The following is a 17,839-nucleotide window of genomic DNA, read 5'->3' as shown; positions in this document are numbered from 1 at the left end:
AGTGTGTGTGAAGATAGACAGGAAAAGTGGAAGGATACATACTAAACCACTGACAGGGCTTACCTCAGAGTAGAATTGAATTAAAGAAGCAAAAAGGAAAAACTCTCCTTGTGTGTCATTACACACATTTCCTTTTTTTTTTTTTTTTTTTTAAGATTTTATTTTTAAGTAATCTCTAAACCCGACATGGGGCTTGAACTCACAACCCCAAGATCAAGAGTCACACACACTACCGACTGAGCCAGTCGGGCACAGCCAGGTGCCTCGTGTGTAATGGATTTCCATGTTGCTTGAATTTGCTACATTGAGCATATATTGTAAATGAAATAATTTTACAGTGGAAATGTTAAGAAAGAAAGATTGGGTAAGGATGAGTAAACGTGTAAAGAACATTTTAAGTGATGAAATAGCAGTTTTCCATTAAATATTCCTGTGCATGTTTTTCCAATTCTGAGGAAAGTGTTCATTACTTTACTGGTTTCCTTTTGGAAGCATTCTGGTTTGATCAGTTTAGACACCCACAGACAGTGAAGGTGTAGGTCGGTAGCATGATTGCAGAGTACACTCTCATTTTTAAATGCCTCTCCCCAAGTTGTTCACCAAGGTAAACAAATGTCCAACAGAAATATTTTGCCTCTGAGTTACAGTGGCCTGCCCACCCCCCAGATGTTCCCAGAGAGCTTGATTTGGTGGGATCCAAGCCCAACACCTGTTTGCAGGGCTCAGGTGCCACCTGTGAGGCAGTGGGCACGACCTGCAGCCCTTGGGTACCTGGTGATTGTATCCTGTTTCTAAGAGATGCCCTCAGAGTGTTACCTCCCAAATCCACCAGAACATACAAGCCAGGAGGCTCATGACTTCAGAACCAAAACCACAGACTTTCTCTAGCAAAGGTCACCTAAACTGGGGCCCTTTGTCCAAGCTCATGTACATTTCAGGAGCTTGCTGGGGAGCATTTCCATCTTGAAGTGTAGGGGAAAGACCAAAACAAAAATAAACATAAATACACACTCTGGCCTGCTAGCCTCAGCCCTGATCAGTGTTTCTACAGGGTTTTGCTCAGGGTGACACTTGAGGACACTTAATAGATGATAAGTCCCATCCCACGCCATGGGAGGCTGGTCTGAAAACAGGACCTCCCTCTGCCCATGCCTATGCCCACACCCAGCTGCCACCACTAAGGCCTTTGTGAAATCAGCATTGCCTAAGGGAGGCAGGAGTCCTGAGGCAGGGAAAAAAGTGTGCCGTTTGCCTAGCAAGAGACTCTGACACAAATGCCAAGGCTTAGAAAAGATAAGAACAGTTGCATAAGGGCACAAGCAAAGCGTATAAAACTTAGCATGTGCCTAACACTATGGGTGAGTTGCTTTCTGAGGTCAGGTTTCCTGGTTTGGTTACACCGGTTAGACAAGATACGGATTATAGGGGCGCCTGGGTGGCTCAGTCGTTAAATGTCTGCCTTCGGCTCAGGTCATCATCCCAGGGTCCTGGGATCGAGCCCCGTGTCAGGCTCTCTGATCAGCGGGGAGCTTGCTTCCCCCTCTCCCTCTGCTGCTCCCCCTGCTTGTGCTCTCTCTCTGTCAAATAAATAAATATCCTTAAAAAAAAAAAAAAAGATACTGATTATAGTGAATAGGTGAACAAAGGCCAGAATGAGTAGTTCCTAGAGCCATTCTGTTGATGTGAATCCAGGGGATTTGAAAGTGAGTTTGAAACCTTTCCAACTTACCTGTAACCAGAGCTAAGCCGCCAGCATAGGGGCTAAGACAGGGAACACGGGCCACCACCGTAATCCCCAAGCAGGAGGAGAAAATACGATCAGCCAAAATTTCCCCAAGCCAGTGGAAATATAGGTGTTGTGTTCTCTTCTGTGCCTTCTCAAGTTCTGTCGCCATTTGTGTGACTTTTCTCCTTCAGGACTCCAATAGATGTGAACTGAGGAAAGAGCCTCTCTTACCCCTCCCTCCTCTAATTAAAATTTAGGGAGAAGTGGAAGCAACTTTTGATTTTCCCCCAAAGGCCCACTTCCCCGAAGACACTGGCTGAAGAGCTCTTACCGTCATTTTGCTCCTCCACGAAGTTCTCAAACTCGTTCCTTTGTTCCTCGTAATACTCTCTCTGCAGCTCATCAGCCCGCAGCTTCTGCCTCTTCTCCACTGGGAAAGGGCAAGAAGTGAGAGTTGCCTCCAAGAATGGGGACAGTGGCACACTTTCAGGGGAACACTGATCATTTTGCCTGAGAAACTTGAACCTGGCGGGGAAGGGTTGTTTGGGAGGGGGACGGATGGGGGCTTCACGAAGATGGTTTACTCCTGACACAGACTTTAAAACTTGAAGGACCCAGGAACTCATCCTGTCCAGGCACCATATTTTGCAAATGAGAAAATCAGTTTAGCTTCACTCATAAAATTAGTGGTGCATCTGAGTATGCTGGGCCAGTTAGAATCTAGAAATCCAATGATTAGAAATGAATTCTAGGAGGGAATAATCAACTTAAAGTTAATTTCAAAGTCCCATGTCAGGCTCTGAGCTCAGCAGGAGCTCTCTCAGGCTCTCTCAAATTAATAAAATCTTTTTTAAAAAAAGCTAATTTCACATTAATACCTCCAAGTCCGTCTTTGAGCCGTGTCACAGCCAAAATGTGTGCCAGGCACAGATTAAAAAGGCAAGTAAGAAAGATTCTGTCCCTCTGTTTTAGAGGCCTGTAGTCCATATAAGGAGAAAGATACAAAAATAAGTCATGCCCAGCAGTATGGCTGTTGTGATAGAAATGTATACAGGGCACAATGATGGTAGGGATGATAAAATGAGGTAGGGAGATCTGAGAGGATCCTTGATATCCGTGCTCTTAGGCAGTTCCCTCCCTTTGTGTGGACTGGCTTTAACTGACTCTTCTAGTGAGCAGAAGATGGAAGCCATGATGGAATGTGGCTTCCTTCTTGGGCATCTCTTGTTCTGAGGGAAGCCAGCTGCCGTGTTGTAAGCGGTCTTATGGAGAGGCCCACTCATGGCAAGGAACCGGTGGCTTTGACAGAGAGTCGGCAAGGCACTGAGGCTTGTTTGAAGGCAGATCTTGCCGTCAGGCCTTGAGATGACTGCAGCCTGGGAGAGGTGCTGAGCCTGAGGCCCCCAGCTAAGGCATATCTGGACTGCTGAGCAACTAGACCGTAAATGTGGTTTTAAGCTGCTGAATCCGGGGTCCATTGGTACACAGCAATAGGTAACTGGTACAGAATATGAGGTGATCAGGTCAACTTCCTGAAGTTACTGACTGCAGGTATCCCTTATTTTGTAAGACAATGCATTCTAGTGAAGTTGGCTGTAAACTTTTTTTTTTTTAAGATTTTATTTATTTGAGAGAGAGAACAGGGAGAGGACCAGAGGGAAAGGGAGAGAGAATCTCAAGCGGAGTCTACACTGAGCATGGTGCCTGACGTGGGGCTTGATCTCACGACCCTGATCATGACCTGAGCTGAAACCAAGAGTCGGACGCTTCACCAACTGAGCCACCTAGGTGCCTCAGCTGTAAACTTTTTTATGAGAAATCTGAGTTCCACATGATAACATTGGGGGGTACACCTCTGTGGTCAGAAGAAATACCCCCAGTGATAAGTGAAAACTGTCACCAAGAACATATAAATATGGGAACCATTCCTTGGCAGTTGAACCGTGCAGCCCCCCAGCAGCGCCTTGAGCCCCAGCGGGAATCCCTGCCTGAAATACCACATCACACCTTCACCAGCAGGTGAGCTGTTCCTCACCTGCTTTATTTCAGCCTGGAAAAATCTTTCTAGATTGGAGATCTTTTGGTGTAAAATAGTTCCCCGGTTCACCCATTTCTACCCTTAAATCTTGACCTCTTCTTGACCAGGGCTCTGGTTGTCTGAAAGAAATTATTGAAAGTTCTCTTAGTATCAAGATAATTGCATTTAACTGGGCTTCAGCTGGACAAATCCACAACAGCAGGAAGGCCATATCTGGTGCAGGAGGAACTGGTCCCTCTAGGACACCTCACACTCCTCTGGTATGATCACATCAAAGAGGGGAGACTCAGGCGCCGTTGTCCCCCCCCAGCTTGGCTGTGCAGGAGGAAGTCGGGGACAGTGATGATGGAAGAAGAGAAACTGAGGAAGCCATTGGGTTCTTGCCCTACCCCACATTACAGGGGTGCTGGGACAAACAACAAAGGATTTCTTTGTGCAGTAATAATACCATAAACCATCTGAAATGTTTGAAAGTTAAGTGGCCTACAATAAGTCAATTAATTAAGTACTTGTTATTTATATTACATTATTTTATGTAACTGAGAGTAAAAGTCCAATTATCTGTGAATTGGTCTCAGTGCAGATTCCTTAGGTAAATCCCATGTTTTTCCCACACTTATGCCTTTACCCACATAGCTGTGGGACTCTGGAGTCTGGCAGAAGGAATTGGTACTCCCGTCCTTCCCCCACACTTACCCCTTGCCCCACATCCACACATTTCTTAAGAGGGAATTGAGGCTCAGAGAGGTACAGTGACGTAATCAAAGTCACACAGTTGGTCAGGGCATAGCTTGGGATGAGCCGGAGCCCCAGGTGCCCACACTCCACTCCTTGGCCCAGAACACACCTTTCGTGGCCCCATCCCCCTTATGATGCACCCTGAGCCCCAGTGTTGCTCCAAGTCCTAGAAACCCACTGGGGATAGGAGGCAAAGGGGTTTGGAGTGTAGGAAGCAAGTGCTTAAATAAGCCATCACCAGTTCCTAAAGAAGCATTTTCCACTCCTATGTACTTCAAAAAAGAAGCAGTCTTTCCAAATTGCCTTTCTGGAGATGCGACAAATGGGACCCTTGACTCAGCAACAGCTAAGAACAATTTAAGTCTTGGGACAAAATGCCACGTTGACACTGTGCATCCTGTGCATTGTGTACATCCCTTCTGAGGTTCTGCATTTCATTCTTAGTGCCTCCTCTCGTCCTAAAGGAACCTCTTGCATCTTTCTTTACCCAGAAGCTTAGAGATGTCAGGTGCCTGTTTCCTGGTTCCAGATTCCAGTCTGTCGATGTCACTTGCCTTTTACCCAGCCTGAGACATAACTGGGCATTGTTCTCCTGCCCATACAAGGGAGTCACCCAGATGACAGCAGGTGAACTCAGGTGCAGGTGCATCCTATGTCTTCACCAGGCTGTCCTGGCCGCCCGCCCCCCCCACCCCGCGACTTCTGTTTGAGATGAGGGACTTCTGACTTCATCATGCTCCTCGTGGTTCTGAATCAGCTTACGAGGATGGAAACTATTCGCCTCTCCTAAATTCACGCCAGTTCCCCGCTGGAAGTCTGCCAGGAGGCCGCTTCTCTGATTCCCATCAAGAACTGCCCAACCTTCATCACAGCCCTTCCCATGTTTCTGGATGTTTGCTACCTTCTAAATCTCAAGTTGGGTGAGGCCTGGAGATTTTCCCAGTGTGGTTCATACTTAATCCAGTTGGTTGGGGGTGGGGGAAAGGAATTTCATCTCCAAGCATTTTCATCATTTGAAAACAGTCCTGTTATTTTTACTGAGCAAGTTAGCCTCGCAGAGCGTGCCGAGGTACACAAAGAGTTTATTCAGACATACGCGCAAGTAATGAATCAAGCCACAGACTCAGAGACAGAGCTCAGAGTCCTTGGAAGAATCTAGTTCAAGGGCAGAAAACTTAGATGCCTTCAAGGGTCGGCAGGTCATGGAAATGAGGGTCCCTGCCAGGCAGGGGCAGCAGGGCCTACTTCGGACTAAGGAGGAGACACGCTTCCAAGCTCAAAAGCCTTCCAAATGCATTGAAAATGAAAATTTAAAAAACAAAACAAACACACAGAAAAACACTGCTGGCTGAATACCACAGTTTCAGGGGCTTATGAGTAAGGAAACTTGGGGCCAGGGTAGGAAGAGGCCAAGGCCACTTAGCACAGCTGTCACCAAGCCCACTGCCCCAGCTCCTAGTCCCAGGTGCCCTCTCCCTGCCTGTAGTGCCGGTGAGTGCTCTTGCACGTGAGGCACTGTCTGATACCCCCAGAAGCCACACACCCAGATACTGTGTTCCCTCCTGACTAGAACATATTTGTCCTTAACGTTGTAAACTTTCTGAAATTGGGATGCCTCTCATCTCTATTAAGTGCGTTCGATGTAGCCCTGCCCCTTTTCGTTCCTTACCCTGGTGGTGTAGTCAAAGATGTGACCGGCAGTTGAGGAAATGTGGAGTTTCTAATTCAGAACCGCCGTCACTTTGGTACCCGATGGCCTAGGGGGAGCCTTCCTCGATCCCCCAGCAGTCCCCACAGCCCAGCTGACTGTGGGAAAGGAATGGGAGGGGCAGGCCTCCAGCGTCCTTACCGTTGGCCTTGTCTCGGGATTTGGGGGACCGCTTGCCGCGCTTCCTGAGGAAATTTGAGGCATCTGATTCTTGCATGAAAATCTTCTGTTCCACATCTAAAACCCGAGAGAGGCCCGTCACGCCCAGCCCAGGTGCGCCAGGGCTACCGCAGTAGCTCTCCCGTCCACCTTGCACCCCTGGGTGGCCCTCGCACTCCCCTTCCTGGGCCTCTTGTCCTGCCACCTGCCGGGTACCCATCGATGCACCAGTCCCCTCCTGCAGCACTGTGGGAGAACACAGGGTGAGGGCTGTGGCACCTCAAGGGGAGCCCTCGCCCCGAGCTGAGCTGGGACAGCCCTTCCCAGACAGTGGCTTGCCAGGCCCCAGGGTGGGGCCCTGGGGTCTGCAAATCCCAGCCACAGAGCAGTCCACCCAGGAAACCACCAAGTAAGCTGTTCTTCCTGTGTTGTGTTATACACACACTCACACACAAACACACACACACCCCAGGCACAACTGTCTTAACAGTAAACACGCCCCCTTCCTACCTAGGCCAGCTAAGCAGCCTCGCCTAACGCTAGTCCGTCCTGGAGCCTCCCCATACTCACTGGTCAGGAGCACAGCAGCTGAGAGACAGGAGGCCATGAGCAGCCGTCTCCAGGCCATTTTTGGAGGGGCTGAGGCTCCATTTGGGAACCACAGGGCAGAGAGGGTTCTGCCGTCCCTGAAGCCAGCCGCCAGGTCCTCAGGTCTGTGCCAGGCTTGCCAGGAGGGAGGGAGGCAGGAGACATGGATGCCCCTGGGGGGGGGGGGGGGGGGCGTGGGAGGGGTCTCAGCGGTGGTTTCCATTGGCTGCTTCCTGGAGCACTGGAGATGTTTTTGACGTCCTGCAGACCTTCACAGAAGCAGAGCCTGTCGTCGTCGGGTCCCAGCTGAGACTGTTCTGAAGTGGCCTTTCCAAGATTCTGCACCCAAGGAGTTGCTGTTGGAATGCCCACCCCAAGAGTCAGGATTCCAAAGACTTTCAAAGAGACCCTGGCATCTGCTTCATGGGAGGTGGGGGACTCTAGTCCTGGAGGCTGAAGCCTGTCGGGGGGAAGGGAGTGGGCCTCAGTGGGAGACTTTGAGATGTCAGGCAAGGAGGGACCAGAAAGCCTGGAAGACCCCCTCAGGTGACCCTCGCATGGACACATAGACTGTTACAACAGTAACCAGAGTACCCCTCACTTTGACAGATCCCCCAGCTGAGGTTCACTGTCAAGCAAAACACAGACCCCTGTGCTGGGGTCGCAGCGCCCTTTCAAGACTTTGAGGAAGAGAGGCAGTCCGCCTTTCACTGCAGAGGGGGAACAGCACACAGGGTGTGAAGAGCCCACAGCGGAGCATGCACCTCTAGAAGGAGACAAAGGCACACCCCACGTAGGGCAGGAAGTGAGTTCCTAGAAGTGGGGACACTAACAGGATCAGAGCTCTTCGGGGCCATCAGAGTGCAGTCCCTTTGGAGATACGTTCCTCACCTTGTCATTTATTATGAACGATCCTCAATTCTTTGTTACTAGCTGAAGAGTGGCACTTTGGACATCGTTTAGAGTTTTCTTAATGGCAACCATCACTAAACCTAGAGCACAGCCCACACCTACCTGAAGGCATGGGGAGAGGGAGGACCCCATGGAAGTCATGTCCCCCAGTTGTCTCATCAGTGACCTTCTTGGCCATACCTGGGACGGCAAAGCTAAGTGAGGCCATTTTGAGGAAATGCAGACAGTTTGGTAATACCAGAGCCCAGGAGCATGTGGAGGGCGGGAGGTAGGCAGGGCCGAGGTCACAGGAAGGAGTTTGGTCTCCATCTTTGTGAGGCAGTCTAGCATGTGGGCTATAAGCACAGACCCTGACCAGGCACCTTGGATTCAACCCCAGCTCCAGCCTTGGCCAGCTGCATGGCCTTGGGCAAGTCATTTACCTCTCCATGCCTAATCCCTTCCTCTGCCACATAGACTGACGTCAGGATTGGAGTTAATACATCCAAAGTCAGAATGGTGCTTAGCACGCATGGAGCATTGGATATGTGTTTGCTGTCATGACACAATCATGAACCATTGAATGATTTTGAGCAGAGAAGTGACAGGAGGGTGTTTTTTTTTTTTTTTTTTAGGAACACTACCATCCCAGTGATGTGGAGGGTGGGAGGGACTAAGCACTAGGACTTAGAGAAGGCTTTTGCAGTAATCCAGGTGAGAGATGGGTGCCAGCAAAAGGCAGGAAGAGCAGGCATGGAGAAGACAGAGCATTTCAAAAGACTGAAGAAAGAATCAGTAGGGCTAGACTGATTAGCTAGGGGTAGTGAGAGGCTGGGAAGTGTGCATTCAGATGGCTCCCCTGTTTCTGGTTTGGGGAACTGGGTAGATGGATGGCGAGACCATTCAATGAGGTGGAGAACACAGGAGAAAGTTCGAAGGACATGCATTGGACAAATCAAGTGTCTGACCCTTGTGGGATTCAAACCAGATCTTCTAATGTCAAGTCCAGTGCTCTTCTCATTTTCCCACAACAGTAATTTTGTGAATATACTAAACCATCACCACGATCAACTTTAGGACACTTTCAGCACCCCAAAAAGAAATCCCAAACCCATTAGCCATCACTCCCCACTTTTTCCAACCCCCAAAGCCCTAGGCAACCAGTAATCTGCTTTCTGTCTGGATTTCCCTGTACTGGGCATTCCATCTAAATGGAATCATACAATGTGTGATCCATTGTGACTGGTTTCTTTCACTGCAGATACTGTGTTCAAGGTTCGTTTATGTTGTAGCACACATCAGTACTTCATTTCTCCCTGCTATGAAATAGTATTCTTTTGTACGGATATGCCATATTTTATTTATCCATTCACTTAATGGACTTTGGGTTGTTTCTACCTTTTGACTATCATAAATAAGGCTGTTACAAACATTCTTCTGCACAGTTTTGGGTGGGCATACGTTTTTATTTCTGTTGGGTAAATACCTAGGAGCGGAATTGTTAGGTCACATGGTACCTTTGTATTTTACTTTTGAGGAACTCTCACATTATATTTTACATATACTCATCTTCATATACTCATCTTTCTTCTCAAGTGCTGTGAGGTCTCTTTGAAGAGACATTTCCATCTTGCTCTACTAAAATGCCCAGCATAGAATAGGTACTTCATATATGTTTATTGAATTAATGAAAATACTCTTGGGTGAGGGCATTAAAAGGGAACATTTATAAGCTTATTTCAATGGGCTATTCATAGGAAGGTACCCACACAGGGACCCAAAATTTCCAATTTAATGTATCACTGGGTTCAGGATTGTTCTCAAGCAGCAGGAACAAATTTTGTGGTGCACTTAGGGATTGCATTAGAGGGTGGCCAAGTTGGCTTTATCATTCTCCTCAGCTTGACCCAAGTTTAGACAATTTTCTTCCTGATGATAGGCCCCTGACCTCCCTTTTCTTAGAGCATTTACTTTAGAAAACTTGCAACTGTAAATTCTTTCTCTGCCCCTTTGAAATCTATGCAGATCTTCTCCCAGTCTCTTGCTGGTCTTACAGTCCAGGAATGTCTTTCTCAGGGACCTGGGGACCTTCTTTTTGAAATGAAAATATCAAACGAGAGAGCACCCCTATCTCCCAATCTCTATGGGAGGGTAGACACTTGGCTTTGGTGGGCACCTTGCTCCAATTGTGAAGGGCAGTTAACAAATGCAGGTGGCCTGAGATTCCCCCCACCCCACCTCTTAAAAACCCTCTAGGTCCTTGCTTCCGTGGACTTGAGTTTAGCGTCACTCTTCTGTTGCAGTAGTCCTGAATAATGTCTTCCTTACCTATTTAATTTTGTCTTTTACAATTTTAATCCTGACACGGTCATGGATTCAACATATCACCTGATCCACCAGGGCCTGTGGGCATGACTCATGTAAGTGGAAATGGCCCTTTGGGACAGTGTGTCCAGGCAAATGAGATCACTAGATGCTATGTCCCATGGTAAGTGTTCTTCCAAAACAAATATGTAAAAGCCCATTTTCTGCACCTAATATTAAGAATATATTATGCTCTGGGGTGCCTGGGTGGTGGCTCAGTTGATTGGGCTTCCGACTCTTGATTTAGGCTCAGGTCATGATCTCAGATTCATGAGATCGAGCCCTGAGTCAGGCTCCACACTCAGTGGGGAGTTTTCTTCTCCCTCTCCCTCTGCCTCTCCCCCTGCTTGTGCACTCTCGCTCACTCTCAAAATAAATAAGTGGGTCTTTGAGGAAAAAAAAAGAATATATTATGTTCTTTCATGTTACTTCATTTTCAATGGACTGGTTATGTTCCTGAGCCTGTTTCCCCTGCCCATTTGATAGGGTGAATTAAGGATTATACCAAAAGAGGGACTCATGACCCTGCGAACCAGGGGATCCCCAGAACTCAACTTCCTCAGGAGTCCCCGTAGCGAGTATAGATGAACGTTTTTCCTGCCACCTCCTCAGGTTTCAGGATCAGGGAGAATAAAACATCTTAGATATGAATGTGAGGGCTTGTTTGTTGAGTAAGAGGGTGACAGTTTGTGAAAAATGTTTCAGCTTATTTGATGTGCCCCTGGAGCTGACTGTGTTGACACAGTTGGGTGTGAAAAATGAGAGCTTGGTGAGTCAGGACAACATGACTGAAACCTTTCTTGTTTCTTGTTTTCCTGTAAAAGACATGCATTTCTCTAAGTGCCTAGCCAGAGTGTCATGGAGCTTCTTTATAGCTTTTCCCCTCATAGACTACAGAGTATTATTAGTCCCTATGAAAATGGTTTCTAGAGGTCTCCCTGGGGAATTAAGTCTGAGGGAAGATGCCCCCATTCAGAAAAAGGCACAGAACATTCTACAGCTGCATGGAGTACTGCTGAGAGATCACCCATATCCGTGTTGACATTCAGCAGGCAAGCACTGTGATGGCTACAGTATTACTAAAATATTAAAATACTTTCCTGTTAATGGATAAATAGCCACTTTCCTGAGCCATCTTCCCAAAGCACTCTACTGCCCCCAGTGCTCCAGGCGCTCCCCCAGAACCCATGCTTTCCACAATCCCTTCTCGAAAGGGGTGATGTTTGGCGCAGCAGGGAGCCTGCAGAGCCCTGCTCTGCTCCCACGGCTAGCCTTGCTTCTGGTTTGATCAGTGCCTGTCCTGTGCCAGCTAAACATATTTCCTATCACTCTGAACTCAGGGCTTTCTGATTACTCACTGTTCCTCTGAACAGTGTCCACCTCTTCTCTTTGTCACTTCTGTTCTGTTTTCCATATGAAGTACTACCCCCAACCGCTGTCAGAAATTCCATACCAGGGGCGCCTGGGTGGCTCGGTCTGTTAAGTGCCTGACTTCAGCTCAAGTCATGATCTCAGGGTCCTGGGATCAAGCCCCGCGTCCAGCTCTGTGCTCACTCGGGAGTCTGCTTCTCCCTCTCCCTCTGCCCCTCCCCTTGCTCATTCTTTCTCTCTCTCAAATAAATGAAATCTTTTTAAAAAAATCCCATACCCACTACAAAGCAGGGCACATGTTGGGGTATATGTGTGAGAGAAGGGTATGTATCAATTGGAAATGTTTTCAAACACTTGGCAATGTGGTGTCATAACGGTTGTTGGCAAGAGGAAGCCGTAACAGTGTAGGCAACCAGATGCTCTACCGGAGGTGTTACACTACAATAGGTTCTCCTGGTTTGCTGATTCTTCTAGAATAGGGTAGGATAGAGTCAGTTATTGGTGTAAGGGAAGGATGAATTGACCCTATTTTTCTGGAAGATGAACTTGAATGGATAGATCATAACTGTTCTGAAAATTAATCACTTGGCTGGTCTCAGCAAAGTGTGTAAAAAGATCTTTAGTGCTCTGAATGACAAAAACTGGCCTTACCCTTTGTGGGAGGGGAAAGAAAGGAAGAAGACAGGGTGGAGAGGTGGTTTGGGTCAGTGAAGGGGAACCTTGGGCAGGTCCTGACTGCGTTCCTTGGGCTTCTTGTTCGTGGATCCAGAAAGAGCTGATCACTAAGATTGCTGAAATTCATTACACCTTGGGCTTAACGCCCTAGACTGAGTCTCCTGGGGCTCATCTCTCTCCCAGAGATATGAAGTAAAGGACCTTTTTTCTACTACCTGTGACAGCAGCTAAAGCCGAGTACCCAGCCACTCCCATCTAGCCTCCATCATGGCAGCCTTTGCCCCTCCCAATCTCCGGGAGCCTGAGCCTTCTGGCCGAGACCCGCTTGCTCCCACCTTCATCAGCAGCCTCTTGCCTCCTGACCTAAGAGACTGAACCACTGCCCATTTCCTGCGCTGCCCATGCTTTGGGAGTGACACTTTGGTGTCCGGGGTCATTGGTGTATCACAGCCCAGGTCTTCACTGCTCAGAAGTTGACCTGTCAGGAATTTAAAGAGCATCCTAGTCAGAGTGGCTCGAAGCCCCTCTCCTAAAAATGACACTTGAGGGGAAGAAGTCTACCACTAAGGATTTATTGCTCTAGGATGTGATAACAGCTTAGCAAGTACAGCTACTTTAGGTACTGAAGACGACCCAGCTAGCAAGACTTGGGTACATCTCACCAAGGCCAGGTTCCAGCACAAACTGCAGTCTCCCCAGGCCACTGTCCCAAGACCAACTCCCAAGATGCAGCCAAGGCAGATCCCCAACGTACAGCGGGGGAGAGACTGAATTTCTGGACTCTTCCATTGTCATCAGATGGGGGGCACTCAAATGTTCTCACTCTTGGGATGGATGGAGGTGCATTCACTTTGCTCTGAAGGGTCTAGAGATGTGGACCTCACACTTGACTGAACATCCAGATCTCCCTGGTGCTGTAAAAATAAACAGTGCCTGGGCGTCAGCCCGTGCGTGCATGTGTGCACGTGCATACGCGCATGCGTGTGTAATCAGTAAGTGCTGAATACCTGAATATTTTTTGCCAGCTTTATTTAGGTATAATTGACAAATGGAGGTTGTATGTATTTAAACTGTACAACTGATGTTTTGATGTATACATTGTGGAATAATCATCATAATCAGGCTAATTAACATATCCATCACCCCAACCTTTAAGGTTCTTGTTCAGTTTATGTGAGGTCTGAGCATCAATCTCTTTTACAAACATTTGAGGTGGTTATAATGAATAGCTAAGGTTGAGAACCACTAGTACATGTATATGTATATATATATTGATACATGTGTACAGATGCACGTGCTTATACACACACACACATTCAGAGACTCATCCAATTTTTTTAAAGATTTTATTTATTTAGGGGCGCCTGGGTGGCTCAGCAGATTGGCCGTCTGCCTTCGGCTCAGGTCATGACCCCAGGGTCCTGGGATCGAGCCCTGCATTGGGCTCCCTGCTCAGGGGGGAGTCTGCTTCTCCCTCTCCCTCTGCCTGCAGCTCTGCCTACTTGTGCTTTTTCTCTCTCTCTCTTTTAAAATAAATAAATCTTTAAAAAAAAGGATTTTATTATTTTTACTTGAGAGAGAGAGAGCACAAGCAGGGAGAGGAAACAGATTCCCTGCTGAGCGGGGAGCCTGATGGGGGGCTCCATCCCAGGACCCTGAGATCATGATCTGAGCTGAAGTCAGATGCTCAGCTGAGCCATCCAAGTGCCCCTCCAATTTTTTATTTTAAAAAAATATATATGTGTGTGTGTTAGAAAAAACTTGTAGTGGGAGTGGCTTTGATTTTCTTCCTTTAGTATTTTGGGGGTTCTTTTTTTCAAGTTTTGTACAGTGTTCTTGCAATCATTTATAAACCCAGGGAAAGAAGCCAAAGTGCTATTTTTAAAATAACTTTACTGATCTTTCTAGATCCAGCTCAGCTCTCTGTATGAGCCACTTCAACACCCATCTGACTTCCCTCCCCTGAATTCCTCCCGGCCTCTGACCACTACAGTGCACCCAGCACTTCATGGAGACCACAGAAGCTTGCTCTCTGTTCCGTGTTGGTATCGTGCCTCCCCCTAGCCATGGAGTGCCCGGAGGCAGGGTCTGGTGCGTCTTTACAGGGACAGAGGTACTATTGATAACCTGGGCCTGAGCTGGCACTGGGAGTCGCTCAGTTCCCTGAACAAAGACGCTCTCTCTGTCTCTGGAGATGAAGCTTTCTGGTCTCCAGGTAGGCTGTCTAGGAGAACGGAAGGGAAAGGATCCATTGGCAAGGTCTGTGGAAGAACATACAAGTGACGTCTGTGGGACAAGAAGTATGCGCCAAGCTGGCTAGGGTCCCTGTCTGTCCAGGAATCTGGTGAATGTATGGCTTATATTCTGAGCTCTCCACAGTTCTGGCGGCTCGCCACATCTTAAGGCAGACCCAGGGAGGAGGGGAACTGAGCCACATCAGGAAGCCTGGGCAGGGGTGACCCGTGCCAAAGGAAGACAGACACAGAGACCCCTGTCTTGCCATCCTCATGGGGTTGGCTTTGAAGCAAGCCTCTGGGGGGGCTCTTGCTAGGTTAAGTCCTGCATGGCAGGCCTGGGAAACCAAAGGGACTGGAAAATGGAGGTAAGAGCCCTGGCCTTCTTCGTCCTAGTAGATGTCAAAATGCATCTTACTTGGAAGAAAAAAGCATCATCCTGTGTGACTTCCCAGTTGTACCCCAGCACTGGGGAATATATTAGGATGTAGCTTCCCTAAAGTTTGGACACACTAGCACTACAAAATGCTCGAAGATGAAAGGGTTCCAGAGTCAAATAAATTTGGGAACTACTAGACTGTCACCCTCCTCTCTGCCAGATTCACAATGCAGAAGTGTATTAAAGACTCTGGCGAGTCCTGCAGCTGGAAAATCCTAGCATCCCTCCAAATTTAATTGACAGTACCATCTTTATTCATGGAGCACCTGTTAATAGCCAAGGCCTGTTTTGGGAAGATCTGAATTGGTTACTTTATGGCAAGAGAGTCCATAGCTAGAATGGTATTTGTCAATAATTCAATTCCATTTCTAAGAAGAAGTATAAATTGGGGCGCTTGTCTGGCTCAGTCACTAGAGCATGTGACTCTCGCTCTCAGGATTGTGAGTTCAAGCATCATGTTGGGTGTAGAGCTCACTTAAAAATAAAATCTTAAAAAAGAAGAAAAAAAATCATAATTTAATAAGTATTACATATTTGGACCACTAACCTCAAATAATATACTGGCCAATTGACAGATTATTAACTGGAAACAGTTGCGTTTTTTTAATGACAAAATAATAAGCTGTGAGCACCAAAGTCATTGACAGAATTGTCCAGGAAAGAGAGTGGTCAGTGTAAGCAGGAAAGCTTTTAACAGCACTGGTGTAGAGGAAGATGCAAGTTTCTGAAGGATGAACACAGTATGCCTCAGGAGGGAGAACCAGGGGAAGCATTCTAAACTGGGGTTATTGGTCTTACCTTTTGATAAAGCAAAAAATCCAACACAGGAAGGATAAATACAGATATGGACACACGAAAGAAGGAAAATCATGTCCCTCATATGTCCAACTCTGGACCAGATTGGAAAGAGTGTAAATTCAGGGTCATCTGTTCTGACCAGTGAGAATATCAGGAAAAATGGCATCTCATCCTATGACCTAGTTAGACTCTGATTAGCACCCTTTTGAAAAACAGCCCAACTTAGGGCATGGAAGCTCAAAAACCATTTGCATATAAACAAAGCCTTTAAGCATGTAATAAATCTGTCCTAGAAACAGTAGCTGTTGACATCTCATTACATGTACATTATCCTTCATGTCATCAGTTCTTCTGACATCTCTGGGAACTCAGGGCAAGTGGCAAGCCGTGGCCATTATTGCCAGGGCAAGCTCCTGCCCTAGCTGTCTGCTGCTGGACAGCCCCCAAGGAAGGCTGGCTACCCTGCTGGCTACCTAGCTCAGGAGCTTGGCTCTTATTTTGTTTTGATTTGTTTTTTGTTTTCACTGAAGTAAAGCAAGGGAAGTGGCTACTCTTAAGATCTTACGGTGTCTTAATGGTATGAATTGTCAGTGCTGGCAAAATTGTTAAAATTAAAGAAAACAAAGTCCCCTGGCCCCAAATCTTGGCCACTTGCATTTTTTGGCACAGCTGATTCCAGGGAGGGCAGCTAGAGATGGACAGGTAGAGATGTGGCTGCTGGAAGCGTAGGCAGGAAGGAGGCTGATCCTTGAGGCTCACATCCTTATAGAAATAGCTGGGGAGTGAGAAGGGCAGAGACTGGCTGTCATGTGGCACAAAGAGGGTGGGAACAGAGTGTTCCAAGCATAGGAATAGCTGTTCAAGGAAAAGATGAGAGCAAGCGTATGTATGATTGTGTAGGGTATCTGTGTTGTCCCAAGGCCAGAATACCACATTTGATTCTCAGAACAACCCTCAACCCCATGGTGGGGGGATTATCACCGTTTCAGAGATAAGATCCCTGAGGGCCCCCTTTATCTCACTGAGGTCCTAGACAAATTAAAGAACAAGGCAGAGCAGTAGGTGAAGGTTAAAATGTCACCTTTATGGCTCAAAATCTAGAGTGTGAGGAGCCAGCAATGTATATGAGTTCCAGTTGCTCCACATCTTCACCAACATCTGGTGATGTTACTATTTTTAATTTAACCGGTTGAGTGAGTGTTAGCAAAACCATATCACATTATGGTTTCTGTTTGCATTTCCCAGATGTTGAGCACTTTCTCATGTTCTTATTGGCCATTTATTTGTATGTATTCCTTTGTAGAGTTTCTGTTCGAGTCTTCTCATTTTTTTATTGGTCTTTTTATTATTAGATGTTTATGTTCTTGATACAATATTTTGTCAGATATAAATTTTTTAATATATTTTTAAATGCTTTGTCCAAGGTTTCAAAGATCTTCTGTATTTTCTTATACAAGTGTTATATAATCCACCTGGAACTGATTTTTGTGTATCGTATGAGATAGGAGTCAATATTCGTTTCTTCTCCTTATGGATATCCAGTTGTTCCAGCATCATTTGATGAAAATTTTTTCCTTTCTCCATAGAATTGCTTTGCTGCATCTGTCAAAATTCAGCTGTATCTGTGTGATTATTTTGTTCCATTGATCCATTTGTCTCCCCTTATGTCGATACCATTTGTCTTGATTTCTATAGCTTTTTACGTCTTAAAAGCACGTGGCATAAGACCTCCAACTGTGTTCCTTCTTTTGCTATTCTGCATGCTTCTCTACTTCCATATACATTTTAGAAGCACTTTAGGGAGATTAATTCGGGGAGAATTGCAATCTTAACAATATTGGGTCTTCCAGTCAAGGGGTCTAATGTTTCTTTCCATTTATCTTGATCTTCTTTAATGCCTCACAGCAATGTTTTATACTGTTCTGTAGAGAGGCCCTGCACAGCTTTTGTTGAATTTATCCCTAAGTATTTTATGGTTGTTTTTTTTTAGATAGAATTTAAATTTTTTATTTTCTATTTACTGGTAATATATGCAAATGCTATATACTTTTGTGTATTGACCTTTTATCTGGCAATCTTGCTCAATTCCCTTTTTATAGTAGACTTTTGT

General features: G+C 46.6%; 1 protein-coding gene across 1 annotated transcript; it reads right to left on the bottom strand.

The window, feature by feature from the left end:
• Positions 1–1,741: 1,741 nt before the first annotated feature.
• UCMA (upper zone of growth plate and cartilage matrix associated) lies at positions 1,742–6,997 on the bottom strand. The gene is made up of 5 exons (XM_035729344.1): positions 6,940–6,997; positions 6,544–6,615; positions 6,352–6,447; positions 2,058–2,156; positions 1,742–1,761 (listed from the first exon to the last, which is right to left on the bottom strand). Exons 1-5 carry the CDS (start codon positions 6,995–6,997, stop codon positions 1,742–1,744), a joined length of 345 nt encoding a protein of 114 aa, XP_035585237.1.
• Between the last annotated feature and the right edge of the window lie 10,842 nt (positions 6,998–17,839).

Source organism: Zalophus californianus, chromosome 9 (genome assembly GCF_009762305.2).
Source record: "Zalophus californianus isolate mZalCal1 chromosome 9, mZalCal1.pri.v2, whole genome shotgun sequence".
Lineage (NCBI taxonomy): Eukaryota > Metazoa > Chordata > Mammalia > Carnivora > Otariidae > Zalophus > Zalophus californianus.
This window is presented reverse-complemented; position numbering and strand designations above follow the sequence as displayed.